This window comes from Phalacrocorax carbo, chromosome 3 (assembly GCF_963921805.1).
Source record: "Phalacrocorax carbo chromosome 3, bPhaCar2.1, whole genome shotgun sequence".
NCBI classification, from domain to species: domain Eukaryota; kingdom Metazoa; phylum Chordata; class Aves; order Suliformes; family Phalacrocoracidae; genus Phalacrocorax; species Phalacrocorax carbo.
In genome coordinates, this window is record NC_087515.1 from 14616291 (window position 1) to 14630892 (window position 14602).

General features: G+C 40.6%; 1 protein-coding gene across 9 annotated transcripts in view; it reads left to right on the forward strand.

Moving 5' to 3' along the window:
- The window catches only part of LTBP1 (latent transforming growth factor beta binding protein 1), a 209251-nt gene that overhangs the window by 95869 nt on the left and 98780 nt on the right, over window positions 1–14602 (forward strand). For all 9 annotated transcript variants that reach the window (XM_064445906.1, XM_064445908.1, XM_064445907.1 and 6 more), the window contains one exon: window positions 10089–10191. In XM_064445906.1, the coding sequence (XP_064301976.1) occupies window positions 10089–10191 (103 nt within the window). The remainder of the gene's footprint in view (window positions 1–10088; window positions 10192–14602) is intronic.

Below are 14602 nucleotides of genomic sequence, written 5' to 3' on the forward strand. Positions count from 1 at the left end.
AGTTTCAGAAGCCATTGCTGTGGAAAGAAAGATCCCGAAACCTGCTCAGGCTAGACCATCACGTGAGCGTGTTTAAAAATAGTTCATTCGGGAAAATGCTATAGAAGAAGTAAATTTAAATGTCATCATGCCCCAAAAATCTTTCTAGAAGACCAGTGTTACATTTGCATATGGAACACTAAAGGCTAGTATTCACTAGCCTTCACTATTCACTGTGATTTGTGTTAATTTATACTGATGAGCTCTTGGTGCTTGTCTGTTTCAGGAATAGTAAAACATTGAATTTTTCTTTGACAAGTGTTGAAGCACATGTTCATATGAAAGTTCATGGATTTTATATGACAAAAAGAAGCAGGGTCTGTGTCAACAACCATTTATCTGTATTTCCTAAGAATGAGACATCTAACAAACATGGCATTATAATGTGCAGTCATAAAATGCTGAAATAATTATGATCATTAATAGTTGTTTATTATTTATTTGTATTTCTATTTGCACTCATATATAGGGGAAGACAAAATCCCTTCCTCAATCTTAGGCTTGGCCATGGGTGCTGCACCTCTCATGCTTGATATATTTCCCGTCTGTTCTTTCTGCCGCGTGCATGAGTGAGGTATTTCGAATGATGTATCCAAAACTTGCAGTGTCCTATGCATGCCCCTCACATTAGAGTGGTTTTAAAACTAAAGCTTATTCATCACTCACCAGAAGACAGTAATATGCTCCTTTTAAAGGGGGAGAAAAGAGGAGATATGCTTTCACTGCCCTCATGCATGACTTGGAATCCTACTAAATGCTCAGTCTTCAATTTTTATAACTTTTTTTTTCAGTATTCCCCTGGAAAAATGTGTCTTTCCAGTCCTTGCAAGAAAGGGCTGTGCCTCCTAGTTTAGTATAATGCATGTTCTCATTCTTTACAAAGTTCATTGAGTCTTTCAGTGTCATTCTTGGAGAAGAGCGTAGTAAGGATTTCAGAGGCCTTTTGTTATTTAAGGATTCAATTTAGAACTGGAGCTGTCCGGTGGCATTTTATAGAGCACTTATTTAAGACTTTGCTATAAATATAGACGTGACTCGTTCACCTTTCAAATTTGAACCTGAAATGTTAATATGTTTTTCCTGTAGTCAGGCAATGCATATTATTTATTTGCATGTTAAATACACCTTGAACTGGGAAAGACAATTTTTTTTTTACTCTTAAATAGATCTATTCTAAAAGAATTTGGCTTTCTGTTACTTTGATATTTGCTTTGCTAAACATGAGAGTTCTCTTTATTTGTTGAGACAAGCTGCTAAATTGAGCTTTCCCTATTAGTAGCAATGTATTACAAGTACTTTCTGGAGTTTATGCTGGATAATTTTGATATCTGTACTTTTTTTTCAACAATCATCACTGTTTATACATTTTTTTGCAGGGTGGATTGTATATTTGGCTTCGGAAATGTTTTATTAAATATCCTGGGATCAGAGGTGACTTTACTGTCTATAGAGCAGATTAATGGAAGGATGTGTGTGTGTGGCCTTTTGTAGGCAAATCAACCAAGTAAATAAAGGCTCACTGAACTTACTTGTGGTCCAGGCTAAACACACAGGATGTAAACAGTATCAGAATCTTTACTGTGGATTTCTGTGTGTGTAACCTATACTATTCTATGTTTCTCCTAATCTCTTGTTCTCTCCTTCTTCCTTGAATTTCAGCTGATTTTTCAATTACAGGTCCTCTGATTTTAATGCTTTGGGGTTTTTCACAGCCTTCTGTGGAATATATTTAATCTCCCAACACATTTGTCCTTACCCCACCTTAGTTAAATTCCTTTAATGTATCTCATTCAAAAACAGTTGTCCTGCAAAAACAGTAGGGTAGTTGCTGTACTCAAATCCCAAGACAGCCATGGCATATTTTCTGCAGTGTGTTTCCAACACAGCACATACTGTTAAAGTTAGCAACTGGAGCCACCCTGAACTGAAACTTGGAGGGCTTTATGGTACAGATAGTTGAAGAATCTGGTCATGTTCTCAGACCTCCAGTCACTCCTAATTAACAACATAGAAATTCTTCTAGACCTGCTGTTTGCTTAGTTGTTTATAGTACCGTAACTGTCTAGAACCAAAGGCAGCAATCATGAGAAAAGGGTAGTAAAAGATATGGGAAAATATGCCAGTCTACAAGCTTAGAGGGACAGAAAGACAGGAGGAGAGAGAGAGGGGCTAGAGGAGTGAAATTTCCTAGTTTAATTAGAATAAAGATGTATGATTTCATAAATACATATGCACATGTATGTGTTGCTTAATTGTGACTGTTTTCTGAAGTGTCCTCGGCATTGGGAAATAAAGTGGAAAGAGCAACTATAGAAGTGGTATTCATATTTCAATGTTTAAAAAGTAATATAGGAAGCAAATAGTGTTCTGGATGGTTCTCTTCTACTCAAGTCAGTTCACTTTTCCTGTCTGCCTCACTTTGAGTGGAACACTTAGCAATTGTTTCTCCTCTGGGAGATGTTATCGATGATTGCTCCAGCATAGCTTACCATGTTACATGATAGCTTACTATGATAATATTGCTTACAAAAGTTGTGGTTCATCAAATGCTTTCCTATTACCAAAAACATTTTTGCAGAGTATATCATAAACCAGCAGATAAGCTGCAAGCCAGAAACTTCTTGTTGTCATAAAAAAATGGGAAACAAACCTTTTACCTAAACTCGCACCTTGTTATATAGAAAATTATGTTGAGAAAATAGAGGCTTGCACTTGGGAAATGGATACAGTCGAAGCAGCAGGACAAAAATACCACTTAAGATGGAGTACAGTAGATTTGTGGAGAGCGCTGTATGTTACGGTGCCTTCAAAAGCTGGAGGCTGTTCGTGGTGTCCTGTAAGGTCCTTTACAGCCTGTGTTTCTGAAATCCAAGGAGTTGGTCATCTTAGGCCACTGATTTTCTGTCCTATTTAAAAAGCGAGGAAATAGGGAAGGTTGTTGTCTTTAATTCTTCCTCTTCAGCTGCTTTTAATTTTAATTCTAATAAAAATGCCTTTATTATGACACAGAATATCTTGTTATTTCTCAAAATAATTCAACGGTATCAGTGGTGCACCCAGTAAAGATTATGTTGGTAATCTTGAGTCCTGTTAATTTTGCATACGATTACTTTGCATTTAAATCAAGAAAAGAAAGCAGATGCCTACTATCTGTCAAAAGCATCGCTTCGCCTTCCCCCCTCCATCACTTTGAAGTATCTGCTAAGTATATTCATATGTTTTCCTATGGTTACTGCATTTTAATATTTTGGCTAAAAAAGTCTTCAGAATCAATTTGGTGTCTTTTTTGCTTAACTGTAAAGAGGGAGGCATTTTTTTGCAAACCAGCAAGAAATTGGAGAAGCTGGTATTTCCAGATTTCTCTAAAGCAGCCTCTTTCTGTCTAGATTCACAAGTAATGCTGTTCTCTTCAGATGATTCCTTTGGTACAACTGATACTCAAAAAATTCTGGTGATCTCCAGCATCTGTAATTTTTTTTTGGGAAAAAAAAAGAGTTGTTGTTCTAAAAAGAGAGATGGATAAGAGGGAGATAGTTGCTTACCTGGCAGAAGGTAACATATGCCGAAATCTCCAGAGGAGAAGCTGGCTAAGAAGTCATGTCTGCCTACGTTTGTTCATTCCTCCTCATGGTCACTCATTTGTGCTGGTGTAACTGCCGAGAGGAGCTGGACTGCTCTCTAAAATGATCACTGAAAGAATTTTAAAAATACTGTATTATTATCCCCCCTTTTTGTTGGGGTGTTTTAAATTTGGGTCAGTTCCAGGTCGCGGTGTTCAAAGTATATGTTCCACTCCTTGCTCATCAGTTGTTTGCTGAATGATGCTTTGTGCTTCCATTGCAAAGTCCTTTGAAAGGTGTCGCAGAAAAGATCCGTACTTGCTACAGCTGTTGAGGAAGATACCTGAATGAGAGTTTTTCTGCTATTATGAAATATTTGGTGTATTTTATAATACTTTGAAAAATAATATTAAAGGAAAACAAAATACACCACCTATAGCAGACAATAGAAGCATATTTTGATATTTTTTAAAATAAAGCTAAAGAACATTAATGGTGAACACTAGTAAAGTCTTTATTGAAAATTAAAAGGGCTGTCCATTTTTCATTGTGATCAAAATGCTCACATAAGCATTCAAATGTGTTTCAAATGCTGCTTGGGTCTGATAAATATATCTGATAGAGACGTTAGTTGATCAACATCTTTAGTGGGATAAAATTCTATGGAAACAGCTTATTTAATATTGTGTTTCAGTAATGTCTTTTACAGGTAGCATTTGTTTTGTTTTATGCAACACCCTTCACCCTGCTGTCAGACTTGGTAGAATAAAAAATAAGCCAAGGGATAGGAGGCAGCTGGAAAAAGTCAGAAATTGTCAACATCATATAATGATAAAAATTCTGACGGCAAATCATTAAACATTTCCTTAACTAGATTCACCCAAGGGCATACAAAGATCATGTACTTTGAGAATATACATAAAGTTTTTAGGAACTGGGCTTAGATAGCTGATGAGTTTTCCATGGTGGGAAGTATTAACAAAGGCATGAAAGTTTTTGAGCTAGAAATCAGAGCAGCAAAATGTGTTGATAGCTCTTAACACATAACCTAATATATTGGTACTGCTGTATGCAAATATGATCGTAGTGGACATAGTCTGGATTGACAGTAGTAATATGCCAGTTGAAGTTATTCATTCAACTGTATAAATATCCTTGTTGAACTTCAGATTTAACAAAATGTTTCCTATGAAGGTAGATTTCAGGTATTTTCATTTTTTGACAGCTGCATGAAATGAACTTCCTTATTTATATTCTTTAGGCAGGAAGAATGATACAAATAAAGTTCTGTGCTTCATACTGGTACCTCTTCTCTTAGAACACTTTCAAAACCCTTTTCTTTAGAATAGTCTTAAAAATACCGTCTCATAAAACAAAATAACTGTCTGGAATTCCTTGAAGCTCATGGTTTGGCTTCTGAAGTTTTTAAACAAATAGACTGTCAGAAATCAGTGTGGGTTCATTTCCAGGATTAATGCTTCATTTGCAATAGGTTCTTTGCAAGATCAATACCCTGAAATATCAGAAGATTAAAGATGTATCGGATACCAAAAACACCAAACATTGTTTTAATTACTCAGTAGAAGAAAGCTGGATAATTTTTACTTGCCTATGAAGAATGTTCTGCTTAAGCCAAAACAAATTCTTTACCAGTTCTTTTAGAAAGTCTGGAAGTATTTAAGTTTCTCTCTTCTACTTATGAGACAATGCCTGTTAGTGAGCCAGTGTTACATGGGATAATCTCTTCATTTGTAACAACCTGTCATTCAGCTGGTCAGTAAGCTAATTAAGATTCTTAGATTGTTTCAATAATACGGTTTAAGTTTGAGGTTTCTTACTCTGTCACGCCTATAGGAAAAAAAAAAAAAAATCAACAATCCAAGGTCTGTGCCTGTTGAATAGTTTACAGAAAGTTAAACAGTGTATCCATTCACTTCTGCTATTGTGGTATGTGAAATGCAGTCTTTTGAGCTGAATCCCAGAGTCATTAGCTATTAACTCAGGCAAAGCACCTATCGATTACAATCATAGTTAATCATATGACACTCCTTTATTTATGCCTGTATTTTGGTTTTAACTAACAGCTTGTGACAGGGATTTGTAGATGGGTCATGTGGGAGCAGGAGTCCCAGGAAATGTTGTGGTCCCTCAGCCAGAATCCTCTGCGGTTGCCCTGAGACTAATTGCCAGACTGGGCTCTCTACCGCACTTTACAAGGAGCTGAATAAATTCCTTCTACTGCCTTAGCTGAGGAATTCCGAGAATATAATCCTTCCTTTTCCCTGGCATTGGAAAACGCGTGAAACCCTGGTGGCAGTGCACAACTCAAGTACTGTTAGTGCTCCAAGGCTGTGGAGATGGGGCACAGGCTGGAGTCTGGACAGAGGAACAAAGGGGTGATGTGGCTTGGGTCGCCTTTGTGCACCAGCACAGGGTCAGCCAGAATTTCAGTCTACCTGTAGGAATATTCAGTATTTCTTTCAGTTATATAAAATATTGGCATAAAAGCCAAGGCACACATGGGGAAAAACGTGGATTTGAAACAATACTTTAAATGTCTGAGTGCTTTACCCAGGAAGAACTTTGTTTTATAGCAGTACCATGTGTGCCCGGTACTGCTGCTATTGCTGAGCTTCATTCATTATTTCAGTTGAGCTCTTTGAAACCAATCCTTCGTGGCTTCTTTGCCTTCTGAACCAGTAAGAATTATCTCCAAATCATAACCTTGTGACAGATGTATCATTCATGAAAATCTGTTTTCTGTCCATGAGGAGTTTTCCAGAAGCCCTCAGGAATACAGGCTAGATTAGTTTAAAATGTGTGTAGATGATGGTTAGAAAAGTGTAAGCCTAAGGTTAGGGAATGGCATCATCTTCATGCATAGTGCAAGCAGTGTGCTTGTGTTTAGCTTCCCTGCTTATTTTAGGCTCATACTTATGTGTTGGAGTTGTGTTGAATGGTGAGACAAACTAAAAATAGTTCCCCCAAGTGACTTGTCCAGTCACTTGTGACTCAGAGACTGGAACAGACTGTCTGAAGAACTAATGAGTTCTTCTCAGTAGTAGGTAGTGGGTAAGACTTTTGAAGTGGGTAGAAATTACCTAAAAGTTTGAGACTTGTAGAAACAGAGCTTCAGTTCATTGATGCTTAGGGTTTGGGAAAGGGAGGAGCATCTTAAGAAACTGTAGCTGGCTCGGAAACAGCTTGTGCAGTGCCATGAGTGTTGAAAGTATCTGAAGCACTGTTAGATGAACCAGAGAAAACAGGGTTTATTAGCCATAGAACAACTCTCTCTCCTTGGCTTAGGACTTTGCAGAGCAGTCATTTTTTCTGATGCATAGCTCCAAAATTACACAGATCTTACACCACTAGGAGCCCTGTGTGGTGGTTGCTTTTCCTCGCTGGCCAGTTTCTACAATGATCTGGACGTTAACCAAATTATCGTTGATTCTTCAAGCTTTAATTCACCATAGAGGCAGTGGGAGCAGCAGCTTTAATCATTGCCAGTTTTTACTGACAGGACTACAAACCACAGTTGCCAGATGACTCAGACTTTGGCATCCTTATTTTTGTTCATGGTTTTTATATGGAAATTTGAAAAAGTTATGACCACAGAGATCATGATTTTCAGTAGAGTGCAAATGCTATAGCACCACACCTAAACTAAAATTGGGCTGTAGTCCACCTTCCTCCTCCTTTCTTTTTTTTTCTTTTGTTTTATATGCTTTTAATTTACTACTGTTAAATGACACATTTTCTATTTTGGGGAAAAAGGAAGAAAAAAAAGGGCCAGTTCATGATGGCATGTTGGCTCTCATGTCAGTGGAGTCTTGCCTTGACACACATGAGCTGCTGTGATGTGTCCTTGAGGCTTGTGACCTTGCAGAGGACCACTGGGTGTTAGGTAATATGCCTCGCTGCCCAAATGCTCCATTTCTGAGATCATAAGGGGAGGTGCAGCACCAGCCTTGATTCCTCCTGCTTCTTTTTGGAGAGATGAGAGTTGTAAAACTGAGACACAAGGCAGGGAGAAGAGTCAAGTGCAAACTGGTTTAGCTGACTCTCTCTGACAGCCACAGTATATGACTGAAGTACGTGGCTTCTCTTTCTTTGAAGAAGCAGCACCAGCTCTAGGAAAGGAGTTGAGCAGCTGTAATTACAAAGTAAAATGATCCTTCCTAGAGTATGCACACCTGGGATGTGGGCTGAGAAACCAGCATTGTGTAAAGACATAACATGTGTTCACTAAGGTTTCTGCAGCCAGTTGGAGGACACATTATAAGTTGAAAGGTTGGAGTTTTTTGTGTTGGTTTTTTTTTTTTGAGCTTCTGGGAACTGCAGCAAGATCTGTATATCATCTAGCTAGAGGCAGTTGAAAGAGCTAGTTCCAGTTTTGAAAACAGCTGAGCTGCTGTAGCAGAGGGAGTTGTGCATCTTGACAGCCTTTGTGAAGTACCAGGCCAAGAGTTGCTTCTGGGAACAGGGTGGACTTTGACAGATCAGGAATGGTCAATCTCGTATTAATTCTACCAGTGCCCAAGCCAAGGGAACGCAAGACAGCCTGAAAGACACGTGTTTGCATAGTATAAGCGTGGGTTTGCATCTGAAAGATGGGACTTGCTTTGATGCTTTACTGTTTTAACACAGCCAAATACCATCCAGGCTAGGACTGTTTCTTGCCCCTTGGAATGTGAGAAAATTTGTCACAAGACCCTCTGCAGATGGTAGTGTGAAAATAGATTCCTCAAGTTACATGATAACTGAGCAGTCTCTCTCAACCTGTTTGGCCACTCTCTTCTTTATGTTGTTCGTGTGTCACCCTAAAACGTGGCTCAAAGCACAAGTCGTGCTACCCCACATAGGGGTGATGTGCAGAGGTGAACCGTAACTTTGCTAAGTTGCCCTGGTGCTTAAAGCTCCGTTTCATGAGAGAGGCTGGGACAGAGGATGCTCCTGGCTGCTCACATGTCCCTTACTTGACGGATGTCTACGCTTCATAAGCAACAAGTGCAGAGCTGCTGTAGGTTGTACGTTACAGTCTGGTGTTTAAATGGTGAACTGGTGCTGCTTTCAGTTTGTTGCTGAGGTATTTCAGGAGGTGCCTGGGGAGTATCTGTAAAAATGAGGCAGAGAAGATGGCTGGGATGATGCCTTGCCAGCCCTCACCATGCAAAGAAGAGACCCTCTGAGTCAGCCCTGTTGTTGTGGGTTAGCCTGGTATTCTGTTAGCAGTCACACTGCCAAGCTACATAGGTAATTCTGTACTTTGAAAACATCATTGACTCATGGGTATCAGTACAATTAAGAGCACACTGGGAAGATTTTTGGGAAGGTTGGAGGAAGCCATCAGTGCTTGTGCATTCAGCATGTGTCCCCTACTGCGGAGTGACTGGGTTACCAGCTGAAGTGAAAGCAACCCCGAGGCCACAGCCTGTGGCATAGGATGAGCCAGCTAGCTTGAGCTGAGAGCTAAGTGGCAGTGAGCATTTCGGTCAGGTTTGTATGCCGTCAGGAAAGATGTTAGGTCAGGGAAAGTCTATGCACTGTGTACTGCGGATTCACACTTTAGCACATTTGAATTGTTTGCTGCAGTACCAATTTATATCAGCATTTGCCTTGAAAGTGTTACTAAGCGCAGCTGTTACGCACTTCTCTTGTGCTTTTTGCACTTCCATTTTATACCTAATTTATGGGTTTAGATGTGTTTTTGTCTGCATGTTAGAAATACATTTAAGCTTTCTTTATCATGCAAAATGGAAGGAAATTGCAAAAGTCAAGAACATAACTACTTGGTAAGGTTCTGGAAGTTAGTATTCTTATTATTGAAAAGCATAATAAGAATATTCTTGGTCCAAAAAAAAAAAGGAATATTGACCTCAAATTATTGCAAGATTAATTTAAATGTTTGCATGGGGGAAGACACTTGTTTGGAATAACAAGCATCACTAACTTCGTTTCAGTCTTCTGTGTTACCTTCTTTAGAATCTGGGCAGCAGAATCTGTCATTATAATTTGGCAATTTTCAGTAAGCGGTCATAAACATTAAACATAAGTTGGCAGGAAGTTGAGGCTTTTTAATAAGGAATAACAGAAATCACACTCATACTTTTTATCTTTAAGAGAGTCATTAGAAAGGTATTTGAGATAACTTATACAGCTTTTGATAAAGTGGACAAGCACATTTTTATGAGGAGGAATGTAGGGAGTAGGTGCCAATGGTGAATTACTACCTTGGAGAATACTCACTCATCCCTATGACATACTGTTCTCTTCTGTTTCTCTCTCCTTTTCAAGTTGACACAGGGGAAGATAATGTAACTGATCTGCTCATGCCTGTGTAGAGAGCTATTTAAGTTCAGCTAAGAGCTCCAGTGAGTATTCAGTGTCTCAGCAAGAGGTTGACCCGAGATGACTGAAAAAGAACATTGCATTAGAAGTGAGCATCTTATAGTATCATTAACCGGAGTATTCTTCACTTGACTATTCCAGTGTGGCAAAGCACTTCCTGGCCTTTCCAAGCAAGAAGACTGCTGTGGAACCGTGGGTACTTCCTGGGGTTTTAACAAATGCCAGAAATGTCCCAAGAAGCCATGTAAGTGGTGTTTTGTTGTTATTGTCTGGATCAGTTTATGGGCTTTTTTTTTTTCTTTTTTCCCCTCAAGTAGTGTTTTTCCTTTATTAAAAAAAAAACCAACAAACCCTGGTAAAAAGAATATGCTATAGTTTGATTAGGGATGGGTTGCAGATCCTGGAATTCTCCTGCATGCCAGCAGAGTTACAATACGCAGGCACTCAGTGCAGCTAGCAAAGTTAACACCATTGGGATTTTTTCCCGTTCCTCCTCCTTTAAGTCAATGATGCACTGTTGTGTTTTCTTAGTGCAGGAATATAATGACACTGAATGATCTGGCCTCTTCCAGAAGGATTTATTATTTTAAAGTTTGCACAGAAATGTTAAATTATAGAGGCGTCAGTTACTGGTTGGAGAGAATGCAGTGATCTCTTGGGACTACAGATGAACGTTCAAGTTTGAAGCCAAAGTTTTCCAGGCTTTAAATTGTCAGCTACCTTTTTTCCCCCCCACTCTCTTTTTTTGAAATATCTTCCTGAACAATTAGGCAATGACAGAGATTTTCTTTGCTATTTTGTCATGATTTGACATAATATTATAATGAGAAAGAAACTTCAAAATATTTACATGATAGGTGAATCAAGTCTCTTAAATTTTTAGTGAATGACATTGCTGTTGCACAGGAGTAGTAATACTTCTCTGTCATGTCATTTTTTCATCACTAAATGAAAGATGAGAAAAGATAATTTAATCCCTGTTTTACAGATGGAGTAGATCTGCATTTAGTGGGCCAAAAATACTGCAAGGACTTGCAGTCATTCTTATCTAGGTCTTCTAGGACCCTATAATTTGTACAGATAGCAACGCTGGAAACAAGTTTGGGTTTTTTTAGCACACTTTTGTCTGCAAGTCTTACTGTGGACACAAACACAATTCCAGCACACTGTTAGTCCTACTTCTGACTCCTCTTTCACAGGAAAATCTGGTATAAATTTATACTGATTCAGTCTGATCTGCTAGTTCATGAAACATTTAAATTTTGTGTCTTGGAATATGTTTATCTTCTAATTTGCTTCCAAAAAAGAACCTTCTTGGGGTCTTTGAGGTCTATAGTTAATAAAAGACTAAGATATCTAAATTTTTATTCCTGTAGCACATAAATACAGTTTCTAACAGACATGCATTCTGTATTGGTGTATGAATTGTGAAATGTGTCATGATTTTGTAGCTTTCTCTAAAGAACTAGCAATTTAACTACAACTGAAAGTTTTGTTCATCAGAAGCATGTAGGCATGCGGGATGTTGCGTAGTAGATAGAGGTGTGCCATGGGAAAATCACAAAAGCCTGAAATGTGCTTTGACCAAAAACTGGTTGGAACTACTAATACAAATTTTTGGTGCCTCGTTCAAAGGGAAGCCCATGTACTAGTTCTTCACAGCTCAGGTAAAACACTTGTCTCAGTCTGGAATCCACTATAGGCAATGTATTGATCAGGCAGCTGCTAAATGAGAACACGCTCACCATGATATTAAGAGCAAGCAAACAGGAAAACACTGGGACAAACCATGTCCAAAACCCTGGTCCCAGATGCTTTCTGGGTGGGTACAGAGAAGTGCCGAACTCACCCTAAAATCTCTCCTGAAGGGAATCATAGAATGTCCTGAGTTGGAAGGGACCCACAAGGATCATCGAGTCCAACTCCTATCCCTGCAGAGGACAACCCCAAAATTCACACCATGTTTCTGAGGGCACTGTCCAAGTGCTTTTTGAAGCTCACAGAATCACAGAATGGTAGGGGTTGGAAGGGACCTCTGGAGATCACCTTGTCCAACCCCCTGCTTCAGCAAGGACACCCAGAGCAGGGGGCACAGGAATGCGTCCAGGCGGGTTTTGAATGTCTCCAGGGAAGGAGACTCCACAGCCTCCCTGGGCAGCCTGTGCCACTGCTCTGGCACCCGCACAGGAAAGTTGTTTTTCTTCATGTTTAGCTGGAACTTCCTGTGTTCCAACTTGTGCCCATTGCCCCTTGTCCTGTCGCTGGGCACTAATGAAAAGAGTCTAGTCCCATCATCCTGACACCCACCCTTTAGATATTTATAGGTATTGATGAAATCCCCCCTCAGTCTTCTCTTCTCCAGGCTGAACAAACCCAAGCCCCTCAGCCTTTCCTCTCAAGGGAGATGCTCCAGTCCCCTGATCATCTTGGTAGCTCTCCGCTGGACTTGCTCAAGCAGTTCCCTGTCCTTCCTAAACTGGGGCACCCAAAACTGGACACAGTACTCCAAATGTGGTCTCACTAGGGCAGAGCAGAGGGGGAGGATAACCTCTCTCAATCTGCTGGCCACACTCCTTTTAATGCATCCCAGGATGCCATTGGCCGCCTTGGCTACAAGGGCACATTGCTGGCTCATGGTCAGCTTGTTGTGAACCAGCACTCCCAGGTCCTTCTCAACAGAGCCGCTTTCTAGCAGGTCAGCCCCCAGCCTGTACCGGTGCCTGGGGTTGTTCCTCCCCAGGTGCAGGACCTTGCACTTGCTCTTGTTGAATTTCATGAGGTTCCCCTTGGCCCAGCTCTCCAGCCTGTCCAGGTCTCGTTGGATGGCAGCACAGCCTTCTGGTGTATCAGCCACTCCTCCTAGCTTGGTATCATCAGCGACCCTGCTGAGGTTACACTCTATCCCATCATCCAGGTCATTGATGACTATGTTGAACGGGACTGGACCCAGCACAGACCCCTGGGGAACACTGCTTGTGACAGGCTTCCATCCAGACTCTGCTCCATTCATCACCACCCTCTGAGCACTGTTGTTCTGCCAGTTATCAATCCATCTCACTATTCTCACTGTCGTTGGGCTTGGTGCTGTGACTGTCTCCGTGGGGAGCCTGTTCCAGTGATCCACCACCCTCTGGGTGAAGAACCTTTTCCTAATATCCAACCTAAACCTCCCCTGACACATCTCCCTGCCATTATCTCAGGTCCTATCGTTGGTCTCCAGAGAGAAGAGAGCAGTACCTGCCCCTCTGCCTCACCTTCTGAGGAAGCTGTAGACAGCAATGAGGTCTCCCCTCAGTCTCATCTCCTCCAGGCTGAACAAACCAAGTGTATTTAGCTGCTCCTCATATGGTCTCCCCTCTAAACCCTTCACCAACTTCGTGGCCCTCCTCTGGACACTCTCCGGTAGCTTTGTGTCCCTAATGTACTGTGGCGCCCAAAACTGCACACAGCACTCAAGGTGAGGCTGCACCAGCACAGAGTGAAGCGGGACAATCCCCTCTCTTGCACGGCTGCAATGCAGGGCTTGATGCACCGCAGGACATGGTTGGCCCTCTTGGCTGCCAGGGCACACTGTTGGCTTGTTCAACTTGCCGTTGACCAGAACCCCAAGATACCTCTCCATGTGGCTGCTCTCCAGCCTCTCATTCCCCAGTGTGTATGTATGTCCAGGGTTGCCACGCCCCAGGTGCAAAATCCGGCAGTTGCCCTTGTTAAAATTCATATGGTTGGTGATTTGACAGACTGGAGAGCTGGGCAGATCTCTCTGCAGGGCCGGGAAGTCCACCACCCTTTTTTCAAAGCACTAAGTAAGAATAATTTTTTTTAAACACTAATGAGATGAGCACTGTCCTTTATTATAAAAGCTTAAAGGCTAGCACACTTGCTCATGATGGGGTAATTCAGAGTTCCTTTGTCTGCCAAAAGAATTTCTAATCTACATTTTATACCCATGAGGAGATGCCCTAACCCATAAAATGTAGAAACAATTCTTGGAATAGGACTGGGAACTCAGTCTCTTTCCTAGTGTCCTTAATTACTTACGGTATGAGTCATGCTTACTCCTGCTTTCTGGCTCAGTCTGGAACTTTTTTTTTAATGTAACTGATTTCAAGAGAATGTTGCCACTTGGAATAAGCTTGTCCTTGTGATTAAAGCATTCCTGGAAAGTAAGGGTTTGTGTCTTATAGGTATAACGGGATACATTTCTCATCTTTCTAGGTGGGAGCTCTCACTGTACAGTAGTGTTTAAGAATGGAGGAGATGGGTGCACTGTTTGTTTTCTCCAGATTAAAATACAGTGTCATGTACCACTACATTATATCAAGAGTATGATTTGGTAGATGTGTGATTCAAGAATATTCACTGAATCTGTTAGGAAGCTTTGGTAGAGGTATGTGTAATTTCTTAGTCTAGGTTTGATATAAGAATGAATTAAGCATGATGCTATTCAATCATGCCATGACTTATGGCAATTCTGCATGAGTGCAAATGGTGAATTTCCAGATTTCTAAGAACTTAAGGTGATAAATTTGGAGCGTTGCGGGAGTTTAAGTAGTCTTACAGCATCATACAGGTGTTCAATTTGAACTTTGGCACACACCTTGTTTTGGATCTGCGCCTAAGTGTCCTTTGGGCATGGGTGTCAAATGAAGCTT